This window comes from Cucurbita moschata, unplaced genomic scaffold (assembly GCF_002738365.1).
Source record: "Cucurbita moschata cultivar Rifu unplaced genomic scaffold, Cmos_1.0 Cmo_Scf00024, whole genome shotgun sequence".
NCBI lineage: Eukaryota > Viridiplantae > Streptophyta > Magnoliopsida > Cucurbitales > Cucurbitaceae > Cucurbita > Cucurbita moschata.
In genome coordinates this window covers 3,628,153-3,652,840 of record NW_019268540.1, presented here as the reverse complement: position 1 = coordinate 3,652,840, position 24,688 = coordinate 3,628,153, and the positions used below count along the sequence as shown (strand labels likewise).

The 24,688-nt window shown below is 36.8% G+C and overlaps 5 protein-coding genes and 1 long non-coding RNA gene across 9 annotated transcripts; 3 read left to right on the top strand and 3 right to left on the bottom strand.

Moving 5' to 3' along the window:
* The first annotated feature begins 3,184 nt into the window (after positions 1-3,184).
* LOC111461029 (calcineurin subunit B-like) lies at positions 3,185-5,881 on the top strand. The gene is made up of 7 exons (XM_023104460.1): positions 3,185-3,429; positions 3,556-3,651; positions 3,741-3,865; positions 3,974-4,070; positions 4,962-5,071; positions 5,427-5,501; positions 5,581-5,881. Exons 2-7 carry the CDS (start codon positions 3,582-3,584, stop codon positions 5,629-5,631), a joined length of 528 nt encoding a protein of 175 aa, XP_022960228.1. The 5' UTR covers positions 3,185-3,429; positions 3,556-3,581; the 3' UTR covers positions 5,632-5,881.
* LOC111461030 lies at positions 4,771-5,482 on the bottom strand. The gene is made up of 2 exons (XR_002713518.1): positions 5,407-5,482; positions 4,771-5,116 (listed from the first exon to the last, which is right to left on the bottom strand). It is a non-coding gene; the product is annotated as an uncharacterized LOC111461030 (long non-coding RNA).
* A 64-nt stretch (positions 5,882-5,945) lies between the features above and the next one.
* On the bottom strand, positions 5,946-18,180 carry LOC111461026 (DEAD-box ATP-dependent RNA helicase 35-like). Of its 2 annotated transcripts, XM_023104453.1 has the most exons (4): positions 18,170-18,180; positions 8,564-8,767; positions 7,286-8,229; positions 5,946-6,944 (listed from the first exon to the last, which is right to left on the bottom strand). In XM_023104453.1, the coding sequence occupies exons 3-4, from the start codon at positions 8,215-8,217 to the stop codon at positions 6,080-6,082; spliced, it is 1,797 nt and encodes a 598-aa protein (XP_022960221.1). In that variant the 5' UTR covers positions 8,218-8,229; positions 8,564-8,767; positions 18,170-18,180; the 3' UTR covers positions 5,946-6,079. The 2 variants fall into 2 exon arrangements, with proteins under 2 accessions (XP_022960221.1, XP_022960222.1); XM_023104454.1 differs by lacking the exon at positions 18,170-18,180 and having other exon boundaries at positions 8,558-8,803.
* On the top strand, positions 9,988-16,696 carry LOC111461027 (F-box/LRR-repeat protein 20-like). 3 transcript variants are annotated; one of them, XM_023104458.1, is made up of 16 exons: positions 9,988-10,172; positions 10,864-11,041; positions 11,151-11,279; positions 11,400-11,607; positions 11,706-11,852; positions 12,263-12,337; positions 12,573-12,644; positions 12,939-13,010; positions 13,211-13,282; positions 13,403-13,474; positions 13,792-13,863; positions 14,597-14,668; positions 15,315-15,458; positions 15,551-15,622; positions 15,836-15,982; positions 16,151-16,696. In XM_023104458.1, the coding sequence occupies exons 1-16, from the start codon at positions 10,165-10,167 to the stop codon at positions 16,333-16,335; spliced, it is 1,725 nt and encodes a 574-aa protein (XP_022960226.1). In that variant the 5' UTR covers positions 9,988-10,164; the 3' UTR covers positions 16,336-16,696. The 3 variants fall into 3 exon arrangements, with proteins under 3 accessions (XP_022960226.1, XP_022960224.1, XP_022960225.1); XM_023104456.1 differs by having other exon boundaries at positions 10,744-11,041; XM_023104457.1 differs by lacking the exon at positions 9,988-10,172 and adding an exon at positions 10,413-10,634 and having other exon boundaries at positions 10,744-11,041.
* LOC111461028 (amino acid transporter AVT6E-like) lies at positions 17,584-19,821 on the top strand. The gene has a single exon (XM_023104459.1). The coding sequence runs from the start codon at positions 17,950-17,952 to the stop codon at positions 19,354-19,356; it is 1,407 nt and encodes a 468-aa protein (XP_022960227.1). The 5' UTR covers positions 17,584-17,949; the 3' UTR covers positions 19,357-19,821.
* Positions 19,693-22,912, bottom strand: LOC111461023 (pentatricopeptide repeat-containing protein At4g02750-like). Its single transcript, XM_023104451.1, has one exon. It carries the CDS (start codon positions 22,771-22,773, stop codon positions 20,032-20,034), a length of 2,742 nt encoding a protein of 913 aa, XP_022960219.1. The 5' UTR covers positions 22,774-22,912; the 3' UTR covers positions 19,693-20,031.
* Positions 22,913-24,688: the final 1,776 nt, after the last annotated feature.

Below are 24,688 nucleotides of genomic sequence, written 5' to 3'. Positions count from 1 at the left end.
AATATAGCGTAAAAGCAAAAAGAGTATTCCCATTTTCCATCAAAATGCTTTTGTTTTGAGTAAGATTGGTGGAGTCCTTCAAATTCCCATTTCCTTTTTCTTTATGGTTGCGTGAAGAGAATGATAAGGTATTAAAAATTAGAGTTTAATAAATAAATTAATAAGTTTGATCCTAACCATTTAATTTCGTGTAATAAAATTTGTACTTTAAAAAAAAATTAGAATTCAAATTCAATTTGATGTCTGACCATTTTTATTAATTTAAAAAGATATTAAATACGTGGGAAATAATTTAAATAAAAAATTTGAAAAAGAATAAAAAAAAATGGTGATATTACAATAATACCCATTAAAAAAAAGGGCAGTACTTGAATATGGAGTGACCCTGACCCACGAAAGGAACATCTGCCCAAACGATGCCTTATCTTCTAGATCGGGTATCTTAATCGGATGGCTGAGGATTGAAGATGGCCCACCAGGGTTTTCTTTTTTTATTATTTTTAAGGAAAAAAGAAAAAGAAAAAAACAAAAGGACCGATTTGGTCCGTGAAAAAGTCAAAAAGTGGTGGCTTCGGGTCCTGGTGGCTGGTGCGGTGTGGTTGGATGCCTTTTCAAAGGAAGGTGGCTCGAAGAACCCCAAAACCAACCACAAAATATAATGGCTAAGTGGACCATGTTCCACCAAATTAAGTCTATCCTCGAATTTAACTATTTTTTTTTTAATTATTATTATTAATGATTGACTTTCACGTACTTAAATTTATTTATTGAAAAAACGAAGTAATCAACAAAATAGATATAACTACACGCCACCGACGCACCGCTGATTTTGTATTTTGTTGCAAATTTAAATATTCAATAAAATAAATTCACGAGTTTTCTATAGAAATAAAAATTATTAATGAATGAAAAATATTTCTTTTGTTTACCAATCTTGAAGTGATATGCAAAATAGACAAACCTGCACGCTATTGACACACCGTTGATGTAGTACTTGTCGCAAATTTACATTTTTCTACGTAAACGAAAAATATTTCTTCTGTTTATCAAAGACACCGTCTTCATTTATGTTTTGAGAGAAGAAATGTCAGGACGACCAACCACCATTTACTTTATTATTTTTGTTATTGATGTTGGACAAATCTCACTTGACTTTCACGTGCATAGAAAAAGGATGTGATCTTTAAATTATAGATTTGTAAAATTTTATTAAAATCATTTATTGAGAATAGTTGTTAATAGTGATTGCTAAATAAACACACAGACCTAAAATTGAGGCATATTATTTATAATATAAAAATTAAATCATAATTTAATTGGTTGAAATTATTTAATAATTTCACTCAATAAAACTAAATTAACTAATAACAATCAGTTAATTTAATTAAATTATTAAAATTAATTAAAGTAACTAAAGAAAAAGCAAAAATATTATTAAAATTAATTAATTAATTTAATATGTTACTCTATCTTAATTTTCAACTTAAAAGTAACTTTTGTAAATGATTCAATAAACCTATCATTTTGGAGACTTAAGTCATTCAGAAAGTTTGGAACATAAATTTCACGAGATGGAATTCACTTCTTTCCAAATGGGAGTAACTTAAACTGTGAAAACGGGGTTGTGAGAGAGCAATACAAGCGTCGGTGAAGCAGTGGAGTGTTGCACTCTAGATGGCGAGAGTCTAGTAGCTGAAAGCATCACTAGCTTACGCTCTGACCCGAATAGCATGGGACACGTGGAATTCCGTGTGAATCAACAAGGACCACCTTGCAAGGCTAAATACTCCTGGATGACCGATAGTGAAGTTGTACCGTGAGGGAAGGGTGAAAAGAACCCCCATCGAAGAGTGAAATAGAACATGAAACTGTAAGCTTCCAAACAGTGGAAGGAGACCAGGACACTGACCGCGTGTCTGTTGAAGAATGAGCCGGCAACTCATAGGCATATAAAGTAAAAAGATGAGTAGTTTTGTTAATTATTGTTTTAGGGTTTAAAGAGCGAGGTCCAACACTCTCACAAGTCTAAAAAGGACTTAGGTTAAAATTGTACGGTAAACGAATTATTTATTAGAGAGTCAATAATAATAATTAAGGCATACAATGTAATTATAAATAATTCTCCGTCTTGAGGTCATTCAACTTTCGTTCTTCTAGCTCATTTTGATTAGTTTTTGATAATATAACACGACTGATTCATTCACTCTGGTTTAGTAATGGTTAAATACTCTTTAGGCCGTTCAAAATTTTTCCGATCAACATACAGAAATGATTATAATGACTATCAAAATGAGAAAATGTTGGATGCACATAATTTTTCGAGGTCAACGTTTTTGCTGGTTAGCTACTCGAAAAAAATAAAGAAAAGAGAGATTGTTTAATGACTAAGAATTTGAAGGAGCAAATATTAGAGAGTAACCTAATACAAAATTGAGGTAGGTCGATCATCGTTCATCCTTCGTGTTCTCTACCATGAAGTGATTAATCCAGGCATGCAATCCCTGTGGAAAAGAAAGTCTTCCGAATGGAGTCAATTTCCACCCTGTGATTGATGATCCATTCTGCCCTCTTGTTCCACCTATCCCTTCACTCCCCAAGGATGTCACAGAGCTAGACAAACATAGTTCATAGCTCGGAGAGAAAGAGTAGAAGCAAGCATTTTCCGTTCGGTCGTTAATGAATCAATATGTACGGAAACTCACCTATATTTGTGCTTCTAAACTTTCAATTTAGCGTTTATAAATTTTTGAATCTTGAATTTTATATTTAATAGATTATCGAAATTCATCATTTTGTGGACGAGATTCTTCATTTTGACCATAAATATTAATTTCTAGTTGAAATTTATCATTCACCATCGGGATCATCGATTTCTAACTAGAATTAAGTATATGACTCAAATTTTAGGACTGGTTTTGATTGAAATTTTTTAAGTTCTAGAATATTTACCTTTTGAGCTCGTATTCTAAGTTTTACTTATCTAGTCGGTAAAATATTTACCCATCGTTTGATCAATGAATAAAAGCAAAAAAGAAAAACATTTGAAGTAATTTCTTAGAGAAGAGATTCATGTAAGAATTAAAACATTTGAGCTAAATAAGTCATCATAATTTATTCCTCACCGAAACCTTACATCATCACGACTCAAAAGAGCATTGAAGGTTCATTCCGTTCATAAAAATCAATTAATTTCAGTAAATTTTACGACTCATAACAAAAATACTCAAATTTTACGCTCAATTTAGAACAGGATCCAGGGGTTTGATCTTCGTCGCCTTAGACAACACCAAAGAAAGGGCAAAAAAAAAACTCATCTCTGATTTTTGGAGTCTCGATGATGTCAATGTGAAAGCCGCAGCTCCGTTGGTTCTAAAAAGAAACCCCAATTTGGATATTGCCCATTATCATCCGATCAGCTTCGGTTTTCAGGTTTGCCCTTATTTCCCTTTTACCCATTTGTTCTAATTTCAGATTACCCATCAAATTTGGGAGTGTTTATACTGTTTCTGTGTTTGAAGATTGATTTGAATGATGGGTTTTATGGGGTTTGTGTAGAAATTGGACATTTGGATAGAGAATTCATGGGGAATGCCTCATCGATGCTTACTCAGTATGATATTGAAGAAGTTCAAGAACACTGCGACAAACTTTGTGGGTTGATTTATACTATTTCTTCATTTGTTCTTGTTCGTGGTTGATTTTGGCTTACTTTCTGTTGGTTTTTGCTCTGTTTATGACAGTCTCCCAACAGGAAATAGTGTCCTTATATCAGAGATTCTGCCAACTTGATAGAAATGCTAAGGGGTTTATTTCAGCTGATGAGTTCCTCTCAGTTCCTGAATTTGCTATGAATCCACTTTCTCAGGTTTCTTTTTCTTGGTTCATCATTCAACTTTGAACTTGAATCTGTTTTTGTGTGCTTCTTGTGGGTTGGTTATATCAGTGGTGTCTTTTGTTTTACTGTGTTCTTCAGCGGCTGCTCAAGATGGTTGATGGTTTGAATTTTAAGGATTTTGTGGCTTTCTTGTCTGTATTCAGTGCTAAAGCTACTATGCACCATAAGATTGAATGTAAGTGCTTGTGTTTCTGCTGTTTTCTCCTGGTTTGTTCATTTAAAATGTCAGAGATTCCTTGATAATATGGTCAATAATGTTATAAAGGAAGGGGAAAACGTTTTCGTCATTCCCATCATTCCCCTCTCAATTACCGGTGGAAATTCCTCTCCCGACGTATGAGTTATAATTCATGATATCTAAGATGGGCTAGCGTAAGTTGTGTGAGATCCTACGTCGGTTGGGGAGGAGAGCGAAACATTGTTTATAAGAGTGTGGAAACTTCTCCCTAGCAGACGTGTTTTAAAAATCTTGAGGGGAAGCCCGAAAGAGAAAGTCTAAAGAGGACAATATTTGCTAGCTGTGGGCTTGGGCTGTTACAAATGGTATCAGAGCCAGACACCGAACGATGCGTCAGCGAAGAGGCTGAGCTCCAAAAGGGGTGGACATGAGACGGTGTGCCAGCAAGGACGTTGAGCCCCGAAGGGGGGTGGATTGAGGGGTCCCACATCGAAATGAGTGCTAGTGAGGACGCTGGGCCCCGAGGGAGGGTGGATTGTGAGATCCCACATCGGTTGAGGAGGAGAACGAAACATTCTTTATACGGGTGTGGAAACCTCTCCCTATTAGACGGGTTTTAAAAACCTTGAGAGGAAGCCTAAAAGGGAAATCACAAATAGGACAATATCTGCTAGCGGGGGGTTTGGGTTGTTATAAGTTGTCACTAAAACAACCGAGATGTCATGGATTATAAGTTTGATGACTTAATATGGAGAAACTTTTACCATGATATCTACTTCAACTATCATGACTTTGAAACACTCTATCAAGAGTTCAGTCACTGCACAAAACTCGGTTTGAGACAGTTGTTATTCCTTACTAATTGTTGCTACTATGTCTTCATTTTAGTTATTTTCAAGGTATACGATGCAGACAGCAATGGCAAGGTGTCGTTCGATGATATCATTGAAGTGCTCCGGGATTTGTCGGGTCCATTCATCTCCGACAAGCAGAGAGAGGCATGGCTTCTTCCTTCCCTTACTCCCTCTCCATCTTATTGTTATCTGAGAATGCAATGTGATTTATTTAGTGTGATACATAGCAAATAAAGCCTCTGAAACATCAATCCATTCAATTATCGGTGTATCGAGTAATCGACTAGAAACGAAGTTCATTTTTGGATGAATGATGATATGCTGGTTGTGCATAGATAACACGAGCATTTACGCTGCTCGAAAGGAACATTTCAAATATGTTTCTTTTGCTTTGTGTTCACATTGTTTCTTTCACCTTCATAAACAAAATGTCCTGTTAGACCACACAGATCAATCAGGAGTATAAGAATTTATCTTACCTTTGTCTCTTTCCTTGCAGCAAGTCTTGTGCCAACTATTACTAGAAGCAGGCTATACCAGAAACTCTCATTTAACGCCGGACGACTTCATTAAGGTACTAGCTTTTCACGAGTAGTAGTTTTTTAACGCTGAACGATGTCGTAACGCTGGACGACTTCATAATTTTCTCGCAGGTTCTTGGTAATTCAGGCATAAAAATGGATGTAGAAGTTCCAGTGGACTAGCTAGCTATTGATCTGTTAGGCTAAGCCTTCCAATTTACTCTCAGAAAAAAAGTTGAACTCGACGAGTCTCGACTGCAAACCGTGAAGCTTGATGTTCCATTCTGAACTTAGACCAGAATGCACACATTTGTGTCTTTTCATCTGTTACAGAAATCTGTAATAGTTTATACTCACAGACAATCCTTTTCTATATTTGTAAGAAACAGAGTCAATAATGTCAATTAATGATGTCCTGTTGCAAAGATAAATAACACTGATTGTCAATCATGTGTCAGTGTAACTGAGATAAAATCAACGCAGACAAAAGAACGTATTGACATCCACCAAGTAAACTGCATGATTTCATTGGAACATTATAACCATTAATAACTTATCAGTTTGTACAGGTACAATCCGTGGAGAGTAAATGGGAAACCAAACAAAAATATCCATTCTGTTCTTAGCTTTCTCAAATTTCTCCTCTGTAACCACCTGATCCAAAATAATCTCTTCTAGAACTTGCAATTGCCATGCTTTTCTGGTGTTCTAACTTGGGGCAGTCACGGATACGGTGACCAAGACCGCCACAATAAGCACAACCCTTGACTCCGCTGGCATTGGTGATCGCTTCGACATCCTCCATTGGATCGTTTAGCTCAGCCAACACTGGTGGAATCCTCTGTTTTGCTTCTTGCAGAAGGTGCTTCAAATCAAGGAGAGTTGTTTCGCTTTGATTCTTGTTTATGAAAGTTGTTGCAATTCCTGTTTTACCACACCGTCCAGTTCGTCCTATCCTATGGACATAGTTCTCGATTTCAGCTGGCATATCGTAATTGATAACGTGCTGAATGTCTGGAAAATCTAAACCCTTTGATGCAACATCAGTAGCAACTAATACATCTTTCTTGCTTGCCTTAAAGGATGATATAGCATACTCTCTCTCTTCCTGATCTTTTCCTCCATGAATTGCCACTGCTTCAACACCTTTCAAGAGAAGGTACTCGTGAATGTCATCGACGTCGGCTTTATTCTCACAAAATATCAAAACTGGAGGTGGAGTTTTCTGCAGGCACTCGAGCAAGTAAACAATTTTCGCCTCTTGTTTCACGTACTCGACCTCCTGGATAACATCAAGATTTGCAGCTCCAGCTCTTCCCACGTTAACAGTTACAGGCTTTACCAGGGCACTTCGTGCAAAATTTTGAATTTTGGTAGGCATTGTGGCCGAAAATAAGAGAGTTTGGCGTTGCGCCTTGAAATGATCGAAAACTTCCCTTATATCGTCCTCAAAACCCAGATCCACCAATCTATCAGCCTCATCTAAGGTAAGATACCTATGACAATAGCAGCATTTGTATCATTATTTTCAACCAAGAGGAAAACTAAATTGAGAACGTAAAGTAATCATCAGTTTGCATCAGCTAAAATAAGTCATCGGAAACAAGTTGACGTTTAACAACAAAATTATCTACAAACATAACCATACAAAAGAAGTTTATAGCGAGAAGGGCAGCAAGCATGGATTTCTTTGCCAAACAATTGACGATTTCCACACGAGAGATAATATCGATAAGTTATGTTCCTACTTGCTATCATAAGTTGGCTAGTCCATTTCAAATTCGTTTTCAGAGAGTCTAACCCAAATGATGTAATAGAAACTGAAGAAATAATTTACCTGCAATTGTCAAGGTTCATTTTCTTTTTTGCCAACATGTCCTTCAATCTCCCAGGGGTTGCAACAACAATATGAACACCCTTCTTCACAATCTCTATTTGTGATCTCATATCCACTCCACCTATACAGAGTAAAGGCCTTAGTTCAGGATATCCAGCCTCCTTCATGGGAATTAAAAATTGTTCCACCACTTCGTAGGTCTGTCTAGCAAGCTCTCTTGAAGGACAAATAATCAAACCAAAAGGCCCTTCCCCAGAAACAATTGGCATCATGACCTCTTCTTGTAGTGCAATCATTATCAAAGGAAGAACAAAAACTAGGGTCTTTCCCGAACCCGTAAATGCAATCCCAATCATATCTCGACCAGATAAAATTACCGGTAAACCTTGGACCTGAATGGGAGTAGGCTGCACAATTCCCTTTTCTTTCAACTTCTTCAAAACTGGTTCTGGGAGTCTCATGTCCTTGAAATTTTTAATTGGCGGTGGAATATTGTCACCATCAACTATAATGTGCCATTGTTTGCGAATCAAATCACACGCCTTTCTCGGCATCCTCCTGATAGGCAGTGGTGGCTTCCATCCAGTTAATAATGGCTCTGTGTAAGTAATTCCTTTTGCTAATTCTCGAACCGACATTAGAGTCTTACGATCAGATAAGTGCTCAATCATCTCCTTCTCCTGCTGAACAATCTGCTCAGTTGGACTAACTTCTGGCTGGTCACGCTTCATCTGAGACGCTTTTACAAGGAGACTAGGTTTAGCTTCAGCAAGTCTTGATTTCTCCAGCTCTTCCTCAAGAGCAGAAGCCTTGCCCTTGCGCATAAGAATCTTTTGAGCTTCCATTGCTCTACGCTTTGCCACGGGAACATATTCAACATAATCCTCTTCTTCTTCCATGCTTTTTTCATCCTTCATTACTACATCCATCATAGAATCCCCTCTCTGCGCCCAAAAATAATCAAAAGACAATCATAAATCCAATCCCTAGACACTTCGCAGCTAAACCTAGAAACCATTAGATTTCATATTACACGCAGATAATAATTACAAGTAGCCAAACAAAAAACCTCAAATGCAGATACCAACAATAACAAGTTTCTCGAATTAGATTCTCCCGATTAGGGTTCGAAATACAATCCCATTCCAGTTCAAACCAACCAGAGACAGATTTAAAGTGAAATACATGAACCGAAGAACTTAGTAGACAAATGATTCAACATAAAGAACCCACAAACATTATCAAAAGGCAAAAAAAAAAACTACAATTTACTCGAACCTGTTCCACGGGAGGTAGATCACTCCTCTACTTCTTCGTTGTCAGGATTCGAATAAGAACCAAATGGAGAAAGTGATATGGATGATCGAGACTAGCAAAAAGTACTGACACACGGAGGGAGATTGGTCGGTGGAGGGTCACCGACGAGAAAAACGGCAGCGGTGGGCGGAAGGAAACAACCAACCGAGTCTTCTGAAATTCTGACTGCAAAACCGTCTATCAGCCGGTGGAGCTATTAGTAATTTAACTTGACCTTCCCCAATTACTTGATTCCTAATTTCTATTATAGTTTTCCAATTTGATAAAAATAATTTATTAGATTTATTTTTATAAAATTAATAAATAAAATATTATTTGGGTTAAATTATAAATTTGGTTCTTATTACCGTACTTAACCAAATAAATTTCTAGCTTTCTCTTTCGTTATCTATTTAAATAAAATTTCTCTAATTGAGTCGGTACTATTAGACACTAGCAGGACCTTAGGCCTGATCTCGTTGGATCCTAGCAAGACTCTAACTCTGATCCTGTTGGATCCTACCGAGACTCCAGCCCTTATCCCGTTGGACCCTAGCTCCAATCTTGTTGGATCCTAGTGGGACCCTAGCCGTGATCCCGTTGGACCCTAGTACCCTAACCTCTCCCTTAGATTAAATAATAATGAAGATTAAAAAAAATAAATAAAATAAAAAATAAAAAAAACTAAAACGTACACATAACCATAAAGTTGAATATTTGTAAGCCCCACAATTGCAAATACATCTCTTCTTGTCAATTATGATATTTGGTCCAAAATAATCCAACGTGGACGACGTCGTTTTCACATTTTAAATTATCTATTTGTATTATTCACTTAAATAGTACTAATGTATTAAGAAAGACATGTTTCAACAGAAAAAAAAAAAAATATATTTTCTATATTCGTACACAGAATATTCTAAAATTATTATCTATTTTAATTTTTTTTAAAGTGACTATTTTTTTTTTTGTTTTTATGTAAAATAAATTTACCTACAAAAGAAAATCTTTGACAAATATATCACAATATTTTGAAAATTTTAATATTGTCCTGAAATTATGATAATAGAAATGGATTAAAAAACTAAAATAAAAAAAAATCAAATTAATTAGTAAAAAGAAAATAAATAAATCATATCAATTATTCAAGAAAGGAAAAAAATCAAATCAAACTTTTTTTTTAAAATATGGAAATTAAAATAAACTAAAATAGATATTAGCTAAACCCCTAAGTGGGACCCACACCCCCGCCTTCTTATCTCATCAAACGAAGCACACCTAACGCCGAGCCACCATCTCTCCCAAGACTACACGTGTCAAACATCTGTTGCTTTGGAGTCTGGTTCGGCTTGTGACACGTCATACTTTCTTTCTATTATTTCCGGACCCCTTCTTCACTCTTGTTCTTCGTCTAATTGTAGCTCTCCACTTCCGAAGAAGAAAAAACAGAAAAAAGAAAAATAAAAATCCATTTGCGCTGAAGACTGCGTTTGATTTTTCTTTTTCTTTTTCATTTATTCTCAGCCTCCTCCTTCTCGGAATCGTTTTGTTTTTCCTTTTCGGTTAATGTATTCAGTCTGATCATGTTGAGGTATGATCGTCGTTCTGTTCTTTTCTTTTTTCTGTTCATGATAGTTTGTTTCTTTTTTTCTTTTTCCTGTTGATCAGTTGTATTTTCTTTTAGAATGTTTTAATCTTTCCTTGGTGGATTGGAGGAGTTTTGATCGACGATGAAGGGCTAAAGTGATTTTTAAGAGCTTGATGATGTTCTTCAGTCGTTTGATCGTCTCTAAAACGAGGGATTTTGCATTTTAAGTGGTGCGATCAGGGGTTTTCTCGTGTTTTAATTCCATGTTTGAATGTTTTTTATGTTCTTATTTGATTTTACTCATTCAAGTGTTTTTTGTTCTTCACTCTTGCTGCAGAGTGAGATTGATCACGTGAAATTTCAGTATGTTTTTTCCATTTCGATGAAGAATAGTCCATGAGATGTTGTTAGTTTGAAAGTATCGAGAACTGACATGGCTGACTTCAAGAAATCATGTTTAGAAATGTCAGATGAGCATAATCATAAGAAGTTCATCAAGTTGCAATCTATTGTGCTTTCTTATATTTATGCTTGGACGTGTTGTTGAGATTGTTGCTATGCTCTATTCTGGCAGGGCGAAGTAACGTGCATTTGTTCTTTTTGGTTATTGCATGGCAACAATTGTGTTCTGTTGACGTTTTTATGACATATATTGATTACGGGATATCTTGTCGATGGGGGGAGCTTGTTCTAGGAAGAGAGACCAGCTGGATAATGAAGATAGTTTCCCTAGAGGAGTATCTGGAAAATATTGCAAAAGTGGGAGTTCCAAATGGTTGGCAACATCATTTTCTCGTCCTTTTGTAGATATTGATCCTGGAAGAGCGAAATGCTGTTCTCTTATGAACTTGTGCATCCAGAGAATATGCAAGGTACACCATTTTCACTACCTTTTTGTGTGAGGTTAATGTTTTCTGGTGTTCATGTAGTGGTTGTTTTTGTATATCATGGCTAATTTCTTTGTGTTTCTTTGGATAATAGGATATAGATCAATATGATAGCTTTGAGATGTTCCCGAGGGATATTAGTCAGCTGATCCTCAATGAATTGGTGTATTCCCAGCGTCTAACTGATCTTTCAATCGAAGCTTTTCGGAATTGTGCTCTCCAGGTAACTGAGAGTCAACTGTTTCATTAGTTGGTATCAATCTAGTAGTATTTTCGAAGTTTCTTTTGAACCAATTGAATTGCTATAAATATATAATGTAAGGAATATACTGTGTACTTTCAGGATTTTCACTTTGGCGAATATTCAGGGGTGAATGATGCTTGGATGGATATCATCTCCTCACAAGGATCTTCTGTACTTTCTGTGGATATTTCTGGCTCAGATGTATCCGATGATGGATTGATGCACCTCAGGAATTGCTCAAATCTCCAATCCTTAGATTTAAACTTCTGTGAACAAATATCAGATCAAGGACTGGCGCATATCGGAGGTATATATCCAATTATTTTCAATCTGATTCTCGTTTCGGTGCACAGAGAGTGAGGGTCTTTTTTTACTTTGTTTAATCATGATGAGTAAATCTTTCAGGCCTCTCAAGGTTGACAAGTTTGAGTTTTAGGAAAAACAATGAAATTACCGCTCAAGGGATGAGTGTCTTTGCTCATCTTGTTAATTTGATCAGATTGGACCTTGAGAAATGTCCTGGCATTCATGGTGGCCTTGTTCATCTCCAAGGTACTTTCTACTTCTTGAAGTATTTTTTTCTGGAAGGAATATTGCCGGACAAAAATTATATCCATGTCCAGATTGCTTTAGCTTCAAGTAGAATGTAGTCCCCAGGAAATAAGCTTTGTAATCGTCCAAGCGTTTTGATTATCTATTTATCTGCTAAAAGAGAACCTTAAACATTCGTTTAGCGGCTTGTTTGTTATAATAATTGATTATTCCTAATTGGGGGCTTACACAGAAATGTGCTTTATTATTTATATTAGTGAAGGTGAGCTGTTTTAATACTCGAGGGAAGCTGTTCAAATATATGTTCATAGCATCTCTAATGCTTGCATTATTCTTAATGAAAGTTCTTTTAAGCTATAGAAAATTAGTGGAAATGGCGACGTATAATTTTGATATTTACACTTTCTCAGGATTAACGAAGTTAGAATCTCTCAATATCAAATGGTGTAATGGCATCACAGATTCTGATATGAAGCCTCTCTCTGGTAATTATACTTTCCCAGGATTTAGTCTCTATTATATGTTGTAGATATTTCATATACGGTTCTATTTCTTTCTCATAGAAGAAAAAAAAAATGCTGTTGAGTTATTATTTTTTTCAGTTTATCTCCTTAAAGTAACTTTGGTTGAATGTGGTGTTATTTTATGATTAAATAATTCTGCTAACCTTTTCGTGTACATATTTTCGTTTTGTAACTGATTATTTCTTATACTCGTCAGGGCTAACAAACTTGAAAGGATTACAAATTTCATGCAGTAAGGTTACCGATACTGGTATTACATACTTGGGAGGTAGGAGGTACCATTGCCCATTTATTTTTATTCGAATGCTCAATATAAGGGCGTTCTTTATCCTTAGTGTTCAGGTTGTATTTTTTTAGGGCTGCTAGGGAAGCTAACAGAGCTCGAGGTTTTATAGTGTTGACATATGCTTATCCCATGTTCTATTCCTTTTGATTTATATCATGCATATTATCTATTTCCCAATGTTTTATGTAGCAGGTTATCCATAATCTTTGTTTTGCTTGACCTTATGACTTTGCTTCTATAAATGACTTTGTCGATTATGTCTTCTTTGCATTGCAGGACTGCACGAACTTTCACTACTGAACTTAGAGGGTTGTCCAGTTACAGCTGCTTGTTTAAACACTCTCTCAGGTTATTATTCTCGACACCTGTTTATCCTTTTCAGGGTGCTAGTAATTTAATCGGTCTATTTTTCAAGTGTTTACACGACATACAGTCAATAATAGACACTGCATTCTTCATTTGGAACGTTTTTTCAAAATTGGAGGCCAAAATATGTATTTATATTCAGTTTATCATACCATACTGAACTTGGGTGCCCTTTTGCTCAGCTCTTGGTGCCCTTCAATATTTGAATCTTAGCAGATGTCTTATAACTGATGATGGAAGCGAGAATTTTTCTAGTAAGTTTCAACCAGATTCATTTCATGAAATTGCTCGTCCTTGTTCGTTTCAGTATTATACCTCTTCTCTCATGCTCGTGTGGGAGTGGTCGTACTTATGATGGACTACTTTTTCTACAGGGCTTGGGGCCTTGAGAATATTGAACTTGGGGTTCAATGACATAACAGATGATTGTTTGGTCCACTTGAAAGGTTGGTTTACCTTCTGAAATCCTTTTTGAATCCGTATTAAAACCTCATTTTATATTTTCTTAATGCCAATGAAGCTGCAAGGGTAGCTGTCTGCCCATCAGCGCCCTGCCACTGATATTCACAAGACATTGTTCGTAATTAAAATTTTATTTTCTGCTCAACAAGTTTACAATGTTATGACGATTTTAAGTTTGCAAAGCTTATGAAGTATTTACCAATAAATGAAATTGCATAATAATCTCCTGAGCTGAGTCATTTTTCTTTATAAATTTAGTTACTTGTATATTTTTAAATTTATGAAATTTTCAACAAAACAGGTCTGACGAATTTGGAGAGCTTGAACTTGGATTCATGCAAGATTGGGGATAATGGCTTGGTTAGCTTGAAAGGTTTACATTTAAACTTCTAACATCTCTCTTTCATGTTGTTGCAATTTTGTTTACTCTCTGTTCTTGTTTGACCATGTTACGAAAACTGTAGTTAAATCTTCCTTAATATTTCTGTAGCTACGAACACCTGACCTCTAGTTTGCTGGACCATTTGGTTTTTGGTTTTTGAAACAAAGTTTATAGACGCTACTTTTCACCTATTACTTCTTTGTTTTGTTATCTATTTCTTTTTCAAAGTTTTCAAAATCCAAACCAAGTTTTCGAAACTGAAATACTTCAGTTTTCAGGAACTTGATTTTGTTGTTGGAACCAGGATAGGAATTCAAATCTGTTCTTAAGAGAAATGAAAACGATCATAAAGAAACTGGGAGGAAACAAACACAATTTTCAAAAACAGAACACTTAAAACAAACGGATTATAAAGAAACCGGGTTCCTTTTGTTCCTTTTTTATTTTCCATCTTAATTATGCCAAAAATATCATTACCTCAGTGCAGTTTGGTATAAAGGGTAGCATTTTAGATGGTTCATCAAAATTTGATACCCCTCCTCCTATGATTTAACTGTAAGCTTTATACCTGATTTGACAGTGTTCCTTCATGTAGTGTAGTACCTCGCCTTTACCAACACATTTATCCGCGCATAGTTCTGTCCCTGTGTTCCCTATGGCTTATTTTATCTACTTTACCTTTTTTGTGCCAATTAATTGCTAAAAATTTCTGCTAATGTTTCAGCTCTCCACCGTTTGAAATGTTTGGAGTTGTCTGACACTGATGTTGGGAGCAATGGTCTGCGCCACCTATCTGGTTAGACATTGGCACTACCTTGACAATATATTGGTTTTTATTTTTATTTTTTTTACCTAATCAGTTTTTGTTAATCTTGTATTCTATTTACAAATTCGAGCGATCATTTGAGAAACAATCAAATATATCAAAAGACAGATGACTGTTGGCTGTTGACTGTTTACTGATGGGTTATGTGTTCAGAATCCTGTAGGTACCGTCTGATGATGGTCTTAGTTCTTTGATCATATGAACAGAAAAATTAGATTGCCTTTTGGTTTTCAAAGTAAAAGCAGAAGGGAATGTTATTGATGTTTTTCCATTTAAACTGTAAGCTTTGAGTGATGCTTGGTCCCCTGTTCAGTTCTTTGCTTCTATGTTGACTTTAGTGACAAAGCCTTTTGAAATAATCATTTCGATCTTATTTTACTCGACTGGAGACCATTTTTTCCTTTATTGTCGGCTTTCTTTTTTTTATGTTCCGTTATACGCTATGAATGTTGAAAATGTTGTTTCCCTTGGTACGTTATGCTGTAAGCTTCATCACGTACCCACTTTTAACGATATAGTCCAAACGACGATTTGCCTGTACTTTGTTCCGACCTTTTAGTGTCATCCAAACCTCGTTACGCTTGGCTTTTACAACCATCGATCTGTTATGTTGTAGGTTTGTTTAAACTCGAGAATTTGAATCTCTCATTCACCGGAGTTACAGACGGTGGTTTAAAAAAGCTGTCTGGACTCTCATCTCTAAAATCACTGAATTTGGATGCTCGCCAAATCACAGACATTGGACTTGCTTCCCTAACTGGTAATTATGCTTATAACGATGCTCTCATTATGGAGGCCTTTTGAAGTTCATCCTGTATGATATGATGGTGCCTTTTTATTCCTCTTTTGCAGGTTTAGTGGGATTGACTCATCTGGATCTTTTTGGAGCTCGCATTACAGACTCTGGAACGAACTATTTACGAAGTATGTGTACAGTCACATTCAAATATTCCTCTGTTTCCAGAATGAAACATATATTTTACGATGTTTCGTTTGCGAAACTCTGAAAAGTTATATAAAGTTTTAGTTCGTAGAGTAATCTTTTGATCTTATTGGTTGAATTATACAATTTGAATTGGAACTTGTAAATGTCATAGGAAGTTTTTGATTTGTGTGGGATCTCCTTTTGGTGAGCAGACTTTAAGAACCTGCAGTCACTCGAAATATGTGGCGGAGGATTGACTGATGCTGGTGTAAAGAACATCAAGGACCTGTCTTCCTTGATGGTGCTTAATCTGTCACAAAACTGCAATCTGACTGATAAAACCTTGGAGCTAATCTCAGGTACTGCGTTTAAACTCGTTAACAGTTCTACATTTTTGTATGTTGCTCGGCAACTCGTGTTTATGCGTCTTTATCGATTTGATGAACACAATGAATGCTCTCCTCTTTTGAAAGAGATTGGTTTCATTTTCATTCTACCTTTGAAATCTATATGCTCTGTAAATGCAGGTTTAACGGGGTTGGTTTCTTTAAGCATCTCGAACTCGAGAATCACCTCTGCGGGACTGCAGAATCTGAAAACTCTGAAAAATTTAAAGCAGTTGACGCTGGAGGCCTGCCGGGTTTCGGCAAGCGACATTAAGAAGCTTCAAATGACCGACCTCCCGAATCTAGTGAGTTTCCGACCTGAGTAGAGGTATGAAGAAGAGATGTCCTGTGATTCCCTCTGCCATAGAGAGGCAGACTTGTAAATAATAATATATCCAGGCAAGTTCTTTTCAAACTGCACATAGTTTTGCATTTGTTTCAGGCCATGAGCTTTTGAGAGACCAAGTGTTCTTGGTTGAGTCTACTAAAAGGCTTTCTTTTCAATCAAGTTCATTGCAAAAATTGGACAAGAATTGCAGAAAGCTTGCAATGCAATCCATGGCAGAAAAAGTGGAAATGTGAATAATGCAGATTAAGTTTATTTGATTATCTGTTCAGTTTGATGTACAAAACTGGAAATGGATGCTCTTCCATTTTTTTAAAATAATTTATTATCAAAAGGATTACAAAATTAAATAAGCTTTTAGTTTGTAATGAGTTATTTTATTACAATTTATTCTCTAAATTTTAATAAATTTATTTTGAGATTTGTAATTATTTAGTTACCATTGCTGAAGTCGTCTTGGACGAGGTGGAAAATCTTTGTTTGAATGGAGAATAATGGTAACGGTGGCTATAAAGGACATCTAACGGTTACTAGATTACTGAGAAAAAATTCTTCACTGTTAGCTAGTCGGGATTTGAGATCATATTTTTCATCTTTGTTCGTGATGGCTAATTGGGGTAGGAGATTATTTAAACGGAAAACAATCTTTTCAAATTTGCAACAGTGGCCTTGAAGGACATCTAACTAGACCACCAGGGAGGAGGAATGCTTCATCATTTTCAAGTTAGGATCGAAGATTATATTCCTCATCTTCGTTTTTGATAGCTAGTCAGAATTAGAAATTATAATCTTCACATCTGTTCCCGAATAGCTCATTAGGGTTGAAAATTCTATTATTCATCTCTGTTTCTGATAGCTAGTTGGAGTAGTCGGGTCGGAGATCAGAGATTATGTTCATCATCTCTCTTGTCCCTGTACAATTTTAGATCTCTGTGTAAAATGTCATATACAAATAATTTCATAAAATAATCGTTTAAAAATAACCAATAGTTTTTATAATTATTAAGAATTTGTACATTATATTTAAGATTAAAATTATATGGGACGTCTGGAAATAAAGATTTTTAAGAATCTAATTATTATATTAATTGTTGCATTAGAATACAATTTTATATAAACAAATAATATTTATGTTTGGTAATAAGATTATGCCACGTCGTCGTCGTCGTCATCATCATATATATGTAGGCCGCGGGAACTGGCTTAAAATAAATGAAATCCTGATTTCAATTTTGAGATGGACTGAAAAAAATTGAACATTCTTTTTTTAAAATCTTCGGAGCTCTGAGGAGGGAACAAGATCCTGTTGAAAACTCCACCATTAACAATTCCTTCCGATCCTCAAATTCCCATTTTTGACGTTGTTCAAATCTGATTAAGCAACGACGAGAAACAGACGATGGTGGACCATTGACCCTGAGATTTCGGTTTTTCCGTTTGATTTTAATCGGAGAAAGAAGAAGTTTCAATTTCAATTGCTTTCTTGTTGGATGAATCTCCTCAACTGTTTTCTCTCTGGGATTGGACAATGTCGATGTCATTTTTCTCCTTGATTTTTGTCGTTGCATAAATTGTTCAACGTTTATGCATCGAAATGGATAGCAACACAAGGTACGTTGAATTGCAATCCCAGATTGATGTTCAAACTCCCGGATCGGCTGCTCCGAATCATTCTAATGATCGATTCGATGATCTTGAGTTTGATGTCAATTTCCATCCGCTTATCAATGGGGAGGCTCGAGGTGGATCGGGGATTTCCGGGGCTGTTTTTAACCTAACGACTACGATTGTTGGAGCTGGGATTATGGCTCTACCTGCCACCATGAAAGTTCTTGGAGTGGTTTCCGGGTTAGTTTTGATAGTTTTGATTGGTATTTTATCTGAGTTTAGCGTTGAATTGTTAGTGAGATTTATGGTTATATCCAAGTCTTCGTCATATGGGGAGGTTGTTCAGTGTGCATTTGGGAAATCCATGAAGGTCCTGACTGAAATCTGTATAATTGTGAACAATGCTGGTATTTTGGTTGTTTATTTGATTATTATGGGGGATGTTATGTCTGGTTCTGTTCGTCATATTGGGGTTTTTGATCAGTGGTTAGGACATGGATTTTGGGATCATAGGAAGCTTCTGGTTTTGGTTGTTTTGGTTGTTTTTCTAGCACCCCTTTGTGCTTTGAATAAGATCGACTCCTTGAGCTTGACGTCGGCTGCTTCGGTCGCGCTCGCAGTTGTCTTTGTTATTATTGCTTGTGCCATAGCATTGATTAAGCTTTTTGAAGGACAAATTGATCCTCCAAGAATGAGTCCTGATTTTGGATCGAAGAAGGCGATCTTAGACCTCCTTGTGGTGGTTCCAATTATGACCAATGCTTATGTTTGCCATTTCAACGTCCCACCGATATACAACGAGCTCGAAGCACGGTCTCCACAGAGGATGAATACGGTTGGGAGGATCACAACTGTGATATGCATTGTAGTTTATGCTTTGACTGCCATATCTGGTTATTTACTCTTTGGGAACGATACCGAGGCAGACGTGTTGACCAACTTCGACAGGGACTTGGGAATTCGATTCAGCTCCGCGTTAAATTACATTGTTCGAGTTGGTTATGTTCTTCATTTAGTTTTTGTTTTTCCAGTTGCTCATTTCTCGTTACGACAAACAGTTGACACCTTAGTATTCGAGGGATCAGCACCACTTGCAGAGAGCAGGAAGAGGTCTTTGGCCTTGACAGTAGTTTTGTTGGCGCTGATTTATATGGGTTCAACCATGATTCCTAACATTTGGACGGCCTTTAAGTTTACAGGGGCAACAACAGCAGTGTCGCTAGGCTTCATATTACCCTCAGTTATTGCCTTAAAGCTATGCAAGCAGAGTGGGCATAGGAGCTTGAACGCAACAGAGAAGCTCATATCATGGTTTATGCTAGTTATGGCTGTCATTGTTGGTATCCTTGGATTGATTGGAAATGTTTACAGCGTAAGCAATCAGTCCCAGTAACTCATTTTTTCAGTACTCCAAGAGTAGATTTTTGCATAATACTTGACCGATTCTTCCGAGCTAGTTTTATTTGGCGCGGTCTTAACGTCCACGCCTGCATCGCCAATGGCTTGACTTGAGGTATGAAAAGGATAGTTTTGTTTTATAGCAGCATTGCTAGAGAGTTATGTGATACTACAGAGCTGCTGCAATTTTGCAGAAGTGAGTGAATCTCTCTTATGAATGTTCATCTTGTAAGAAGGAATTAAGTTCCATTTGGTCCATATTTCATCTAATGGAATGATCATTTTACTACAATATGAAAGATTGAGCCCTTGGGATGTAAATTTACTGTTGTTAAATGCAAACTCTACTCTTTCTGATCAAACACTTCGAAAGGTATGTAGTTTACAATCTTGAAACATATAACTTGCCCTAGACTGATCTCAAAAAATAGAGCATGTTACATTGAAAGAACAAAAAAAAGAAAAAAGCGAGAAGATTCGTGTTGTTTACCTCAGTCAGTAACTCAAAAACTTCACCATAGGATGCAGCATGTTCCACAGAGTTGATACTTCCAATTTCTGTTGATCAACTGGTAGTGTCATGCCCAGTTGAATTATAAGAATGATATAAGAAAATGAGTTTGGAGCCAATAATTAAGTTTGAATGTTCTGTCTTCTGTACAGCTATACCTTACCAGTAATCCCTGCAGTTACATGACCCATCAAGAAAATGGTGGAACCCATACCCATCTCTTATGATTATCTTTCGATTTGTGACTTGAGAGACGAATTTCATGAAGGTATGACAGTCTCCACAAATCCGAAGATTCTTCGTGATATGAATCGGCGCACCGATAGGTGTGTTTAAGATACCATAAGCAAGAGCAAGCTTCTCACTATGATATAGAAGCTCATCTAGTTTTTGTTCATCTTCCACATCATGAAGCACAAAATTTGTCTCAGGCACATAACCTGCCAGAGTAAGCCGTTCTAGTAACACTTTCAAGCATGAATGAATCTCTTCGATCTCGTCGTGAGAATCGTCCTTGGTAAGAAAATAGTGTATTCTGCACCTGATCTGAATCCAACTGGCTCCTGGTTCTTTAGCAACCTCCTTGTTCTTCATCGTGTTTTCGATTTCCGAAACCTTCTCCCACAGACCTTTACATGAATAGATGTTAGATAGTATAACATATGTTCCATGCCTGCTAGTTCCCATGCTAAGTAGCCTTTCAGCAACTCTTTGAGCAAGTTCTATATTACCATGGATCCTACAGGCACCAAGAAGTGCCTCCCATATCACACTATCCTGATTTACCGGCATGTTTTCGATGAGAGCTTCGGCATCGGAAAGCTTTCCAGCCCTGCCAAGGATATCAACCATGCATGTATAATGCTCAACTGATGGGGTAATTCCATGATGATTCATGGAACTAAAATACTTCCAGCCTTCATCAACTAATCCAGCATGGCTGCAGGCACACAGAACACCAATGAACGTAATTTCGTTGGGCAAAATTCCTACAGCTTCCATTTGTTTAAAAATCTCAATAGCCTCTTTTCCTAGTCCATTCTGTGCAAAGCCAACTAACACGGCATTCCAAGTAACCGTGTCTCGATCGAACATCTCTTTGAAAACAGAAATTCCTTCTAGACTACCACACTTGAAATACATTGTTATCACAGCATTACACACAATCAGACAAGAATTAAGCCCAAGTTTGTATGTCGAGGCATGAATTTGTTCCCCAAGCTTAGTAGTACCAAGCGATGCACAGGCAGAAAGGAGGGCGGAAATGGTCGATTCATTTGGCGTTGTCCCTACAGAGACCATGTCATGGAACAATCCAAACGCGACATCCTCCAACCCGGCTTTCTCATAAGCTGATATAATGGAAGTCCAAGACACAACATCACGCTCTGGCATCCTTTCAAAAGCCTTCCATGCATCATCCAACATATTGTTCTCCACAAACCCACTGATCAGAGAGTTCCAAGACACAGTGTCTTTACTTTTCATAGTGTTAAATAACAGAACAACATCATTGATGTCCTTACATTTGGCATACATTGAGATCAATCCATTCCCCACAAATAAATTAAATTGGCACCTCATTTTGATGGAGAGAGCATGAATCTGCCTACCAACCTCTACAAATCCAATATTTGAACAAGCAAAGAGAGCACTGGTGAAGGTTGAATGATTAGGTACAGTTCCTGATCTCTGAAGATCAGAAAACAATTCCAAAGCCTCAATGCTTTGACCATTTTGTGCAAGACCAGCGATAATGGCAGCCCAGGAAACTGCATTACGCACTGGCATTCTCAAGAAAGTATCCTTTGCTTCTTCAAGCATTCCATTGTGCGCATATGCAGCAATCATAGCATTCCAAGCAACCACATTAGGCTTCACAATCTCCTCAAACTTATTCCTGGCCTCCTGAATCCTTCCCTTCTGAGCAAAGGCAGTGATAATCGCTGTTTGAATGGCAACACTTTTCTGAGAAGTTCGCTCATACAAGGCAATGGCATCGTTTAACTTATCACACTGAGAGAAAGCTGAGATCATTGTTGTCCATGAATATTCGTTCTTCTCCGGCATTGCCTCGAAGAACTGATATGCAGGCCCTAAACTTCCACTCCTTGTATAGGCATTAAGAATTGATGTCCCCACAAGAACATCACTCTCATAACCAACCTTTACAGCCATTGTTCTCAAATTCCCAAGCAACTCCAAATTATCCAACCAAGCAACCGTGGAGAAAGCAACCACAAAAGTTGCCTGATCAGGCCTCGCCCCACTCCTCAGCATCCTAGAAAACACACGCCAAGCTTCTCGATACTCACAAATCCCAACATACCCAGACATCATAACCATCCATGATACAGAGTTCCGCTCCACCATCCGATCAAAAAGCTCACGAGCCTCAACAACCAAACCAGAATGACAATACCCAGTTATTATCTGATTCCACGACACAACATTTCTCTCGGGCATTTCGTCGAACAGCTTCCGCGCAGTCCTCAAGTCACCAATTTGCACATACCCACTAATCATCGCATTCCAAGAAACAATATTCCTCTCCGGCATCGACTCAAAAACAGTCACAGCGTCATGTATAAGCCCATGTCTCGCATACCCCGTCAACAAAATTGTCCAAGTCCTCACATTTTTCCCTCGAAACGCATCGAAAAGCGCTTTTGCTTCGCGCAAAAGTCCGTTCTGTGCATACCCAGCAATCATCGAGTTCCAAGAGACTGAATCTCGCTGAGACATGGATTCGAAGACGTCTCGGGCCTCGGTGAGTCGGCCAAGTTTGGTGAGTTGAAGGATCGTTTTGTTGCATTGGAAAAGGATTGATTTGAAGTTGTCCTGCGTTGGGAGGGGGAGAGTGGAGACGCGTCGGATGTGAAAAAGAAGAGGGCGTATCATTGAACATAGTGAGCGGCGCTGTAACCCTCACGACCCAAAGCTTTGATCTCAGATTTTCGCCAATAAACTCAATACTGCCGGTGGAGACCGGGAAAACTCGGGTACTTGAGAGGCGGCGCAGCAAAGGGTTACCTGAAGCAAAAATTCTCGAATTACCAAGTTATTATAATTTCTTATTTATTTGGTTAAAATAACTTTATTTTATTTCATCCCATTTATTTTCAAATATTGAAATTTAATCATTTACTTTCTACAAAACTTAAAATTTGATACTATTAAATAATTTTAATCACAAACAAAAATAATAAAGAAAAAAATTTTACAAAAAAAAAAAATGGTCCATAAAAAATAAAATGAATTTCAAACTATATTAGCTAAAATAGTATTTTAATTAATTTATTTATTTTTATTATCTTGTATTGCTCACATTGATATCTTGTCTTTTCACTTTTTGATGTTTTTTTTAAGACACATAAAAAATAAAAAAAATCAAACTAAATTATAGAAAAATATGTCTTACTCTTAACCTTTTATAAAGGTTTCGAATCAATTTTTAGAGAAAAAAAATTAGAATTTCATATGAAAATTGAAATTTCACAAAATCACTTATTTAGATGAAAATTCAAGTAATACAAGATTTTTTTTTTATTATATAATAAAATCTAAGTTAAAACTTTTATAAAATATTGTTTTTTTTTATAACTTTTATAAAATATTGTTTTTTTTTATAAAGAAATTTTGCAAAAAAAAAAAAAAAAATCCTACAAATGGAACATTTTCATACATTTTTTTCCAAAAAATATTTTATTTAAAAAATAATAATGATAATAAAAACTATGGGATTGATCTTCGAAAATTCTCCACCTTAATCTTCATGATATTAATTGAGAAATTTCGCACAAATTGTGAATGAAATGGGAAGGGAATGAAGACGGGGAACCATCCCGTTCTACCTCAGCCCATCAATATTTGGCCCTAATTTTGGTTTGAAGTGGTAAAGGATTCAAAATCTTAAAACTATAGAAGCTAAGATGAAAGTGCACTAAATTGGCTACTCAAATTCACTAACATGACTAAACGCAACAACATTTGGAAGAGCCGTCCGCCAATTATGTACAAATCAAATTCACTTCAGTGCAATCAAGCAGAGCAACAAACTACTGAGATCACTCTTTGATCTTCATCAACAATTCAATAAATTAATCGAACATCTATCAAATCAAAAAACGTCTCTCAGATTTCACAAGCGAATTCATCATCATCCACCTCGTCATAAATAAAAAAAAGAAGCGAACGCTTAATCATCGGTTTGAATTACGCTTTCACCTAAACAACACGCAAAATTCCCTCGGAAAACAGAGACGTACGACAAAGAGAATCATTACGTATATACGTACGCGATTCACGATCAAGAAACCGCCAATCCATAGTCGGAAGCAGCATTACAGAATCGAGAAGGCTTAGGCTGGAAATTCCTCCTTCTCTGGAGATCTTGACTCGACGGCTTGATTACCTGCATAAGAAACGCCTTAACGAGATCTGTCGCGGAACCGGCCTTCGATAGGTTTCCAGGCGGAGGAAGCGGCGGCATTTTGTTGGAGGCCTTCCGCATACGACGGTGGAGGCTGCAGCGAAAGGAGCCAGGGTGAGTGGTCGGAGCACAGAGACAGAGGCGGGGGGAAGATGGAGCGGTTTTGTTCGCCATTAAAAGACGGGAAGTTGAAAGTTGCATGTGAGAATGAGAGGGTTGGTTAAGTGATGAAGTTTCACCGTTGGAAATTGGACTTAAAGGTTTGCGGGAGGGGTAAATATGTAACTTTACAGATTTTATTTTTCCTAATATGCCCTTATCTTCTCGTAAAGTTTTAGGGGGTTTTTGGTCTTTGTACGTGCTTTGCCCATAGAGTGTTACTCT

Excerpts from the sequence above, each read along its gene's own strand:
- LOC111461029 (XM_023104460.1), top strand. The coding sequence starts at position 3,582 with ATGGGGAATGCCTCATCGATGCTTACTCAGTATGATATTGAAGAAGTT. Across the intron at positions 3,866-3,973 it reads CTATGAATCCACTTTCTCAG|CGGCTGCTCAAGATGGTTGA; the intron begins GTTTCTTTTTCT and ends TGTGTTCTTCAG. Across the intron at positions 5,502-5,580 it reads CGCCGGACGACTTCATTAAG|GTTCTTGGTAATTCAGGCAT; the intron begins GTACTAGCTTTT and ends ATTTTCTCGCAG.
- LOC111461026 (XM_023104453.1), bottom strand. The coding sequence starts at position 8,217 with ATGATGGATGTAGTAATGAAGGATGAAAAAAGCATGGAAGAAGAAGAG. Across the intron at positions 6,945-7,285 it reads ATGAACCTTGACAATTGCAG|GTATCTTACCTTAGATGAGG; the intron begins GTAAATTATTTC and ends CTATTGTCATAG.
- LOC111461027 (XM_023104456.1), top strand. The coding sequence starts at position 10,844 with ATGGGGGGAGCTTGTTCTAGGAAGAGAGACCAGCTGGATAATGAAGAT. Across the intron at positions 12,338-12,572 it reads TGATATGAAGCCTCTCTCTG|GGCTAACAAACTTGAAAGGA; the intron begins GTAATTATACTT and ends TATACTCGTCAG. Across the intron at positions 13,011-13,210 it reads TTGTTTAAACACTCTCTCAG|CTCTTGGTGCCCTTCAATAT; the intron begins GTTATTATTCTC and ends CCTTTTGCTCAG.
- LOC111461028 (XM_023104459.1), top strand. The coding sequence starts at position 17,950 with ATGGATAGCAACACAAGGTACGTTGAATTGCAATCCCAGATTGATGTT.
- LOC111461023 (XM_023104451.1), bottom strand. The coding sequence starts at position 22,773 with ATGATACGCCCTCTTCTTTTTCACATCCGACGCGTCTCCACTCTCCCC.